The 706-nt window shown below is 39.1% G+C and overlaps 1 protein-coding gene across 1 annotated transcript in view; it reads right to left on the reverse strand.

Moving 5' to 3' along the window:
• Nucleotides 1-453: 453 nt before the first annotated feature.
• LOC115284690 (olfactory receptor 56-like) overlaps nt 454-706 on the reverse strand; it is a gene marked incomplete at its 3' end in the record, with an annotated part of 992 nt that continues 739 nt past the window's right edge. The window contains exon 2 of the mRNA XM_029931198.1: nt 454-475. Coding sequence (XP_029787058.1) covers nt 454-475 — 22 coding nt within the window. The remainder of the gene's footprint in view (nt 476-706) is intronic.

Genomic DNA, 706 nt, shown 5'->3' on the forward strand with positions numbered 1-706 from the left:
CTGCACCACAAAGGAAACAATCAACAAAACTAAAAGGCAACCGACAGAATGGGAAAAGATAGTTGCAAATGATGTAACAGATAAAGGGCTAGTATCCAAAATCTGTAAAGAACTTACCAAACTCAACACCCAAAAAGCAAATAATCCAGTGAAGAAATGGGCAGAAGATGTGAATAGACACTTCTCCAAAGAGGACATCCAGATGGCAACAGACACATGAAGAGATGCTCAATGTCACTCGTAACCAGGGAAATACAAATCAAAACTTCACTGAGATACCATCTCACACCAGAGTGGCTAAAATGAACAAATCAGGAAAGTACAGATGCTGGTGAGGATGTGGAGAACTGGAAACCTTGCACTTCTGGTGGGAATGCAAACTGGTTCAGCCACTCTGGAAAACAGTGTGGAAATTCCTCAAAAAATTAAAAATAGAACTACTCTATGAGCCACCAATAGCACTACTAAGAGTTTACCCAAGGGATACAGGACTGCTGATGTATAGGGCACGTGTACCCCAATGTTTATAGCAATGCTTTCCACAAAAGCCAAACTATAGAAAGAGCTTAAATGTCCATTAATTGATGAATGGATAAAGAAGATGTGGTTTACATATACAATGGAATACTACTTGGCAATGAGAAAGAATGAAATCTCTAACATATTTCAATGTTCTGCCTGATACATGAGTCTTTGTTTACCTGGG

Source organism: Suricata suricatta, unplaced genomic scaffold (assembly GCF_006229205.1).
Source record: "Suricata suricatta isolate VVHF042 unplaced genomic scaffold, meerkat_22Aug2017_6uvM2_HiC HiC_scaffold_156, whole genome shotgun sequence".
NCBI lineage: Eukaryota > Metazoa > Chordata > Mammalia > Carnivora > Herpestidae > Suricata > Suricata suricatta.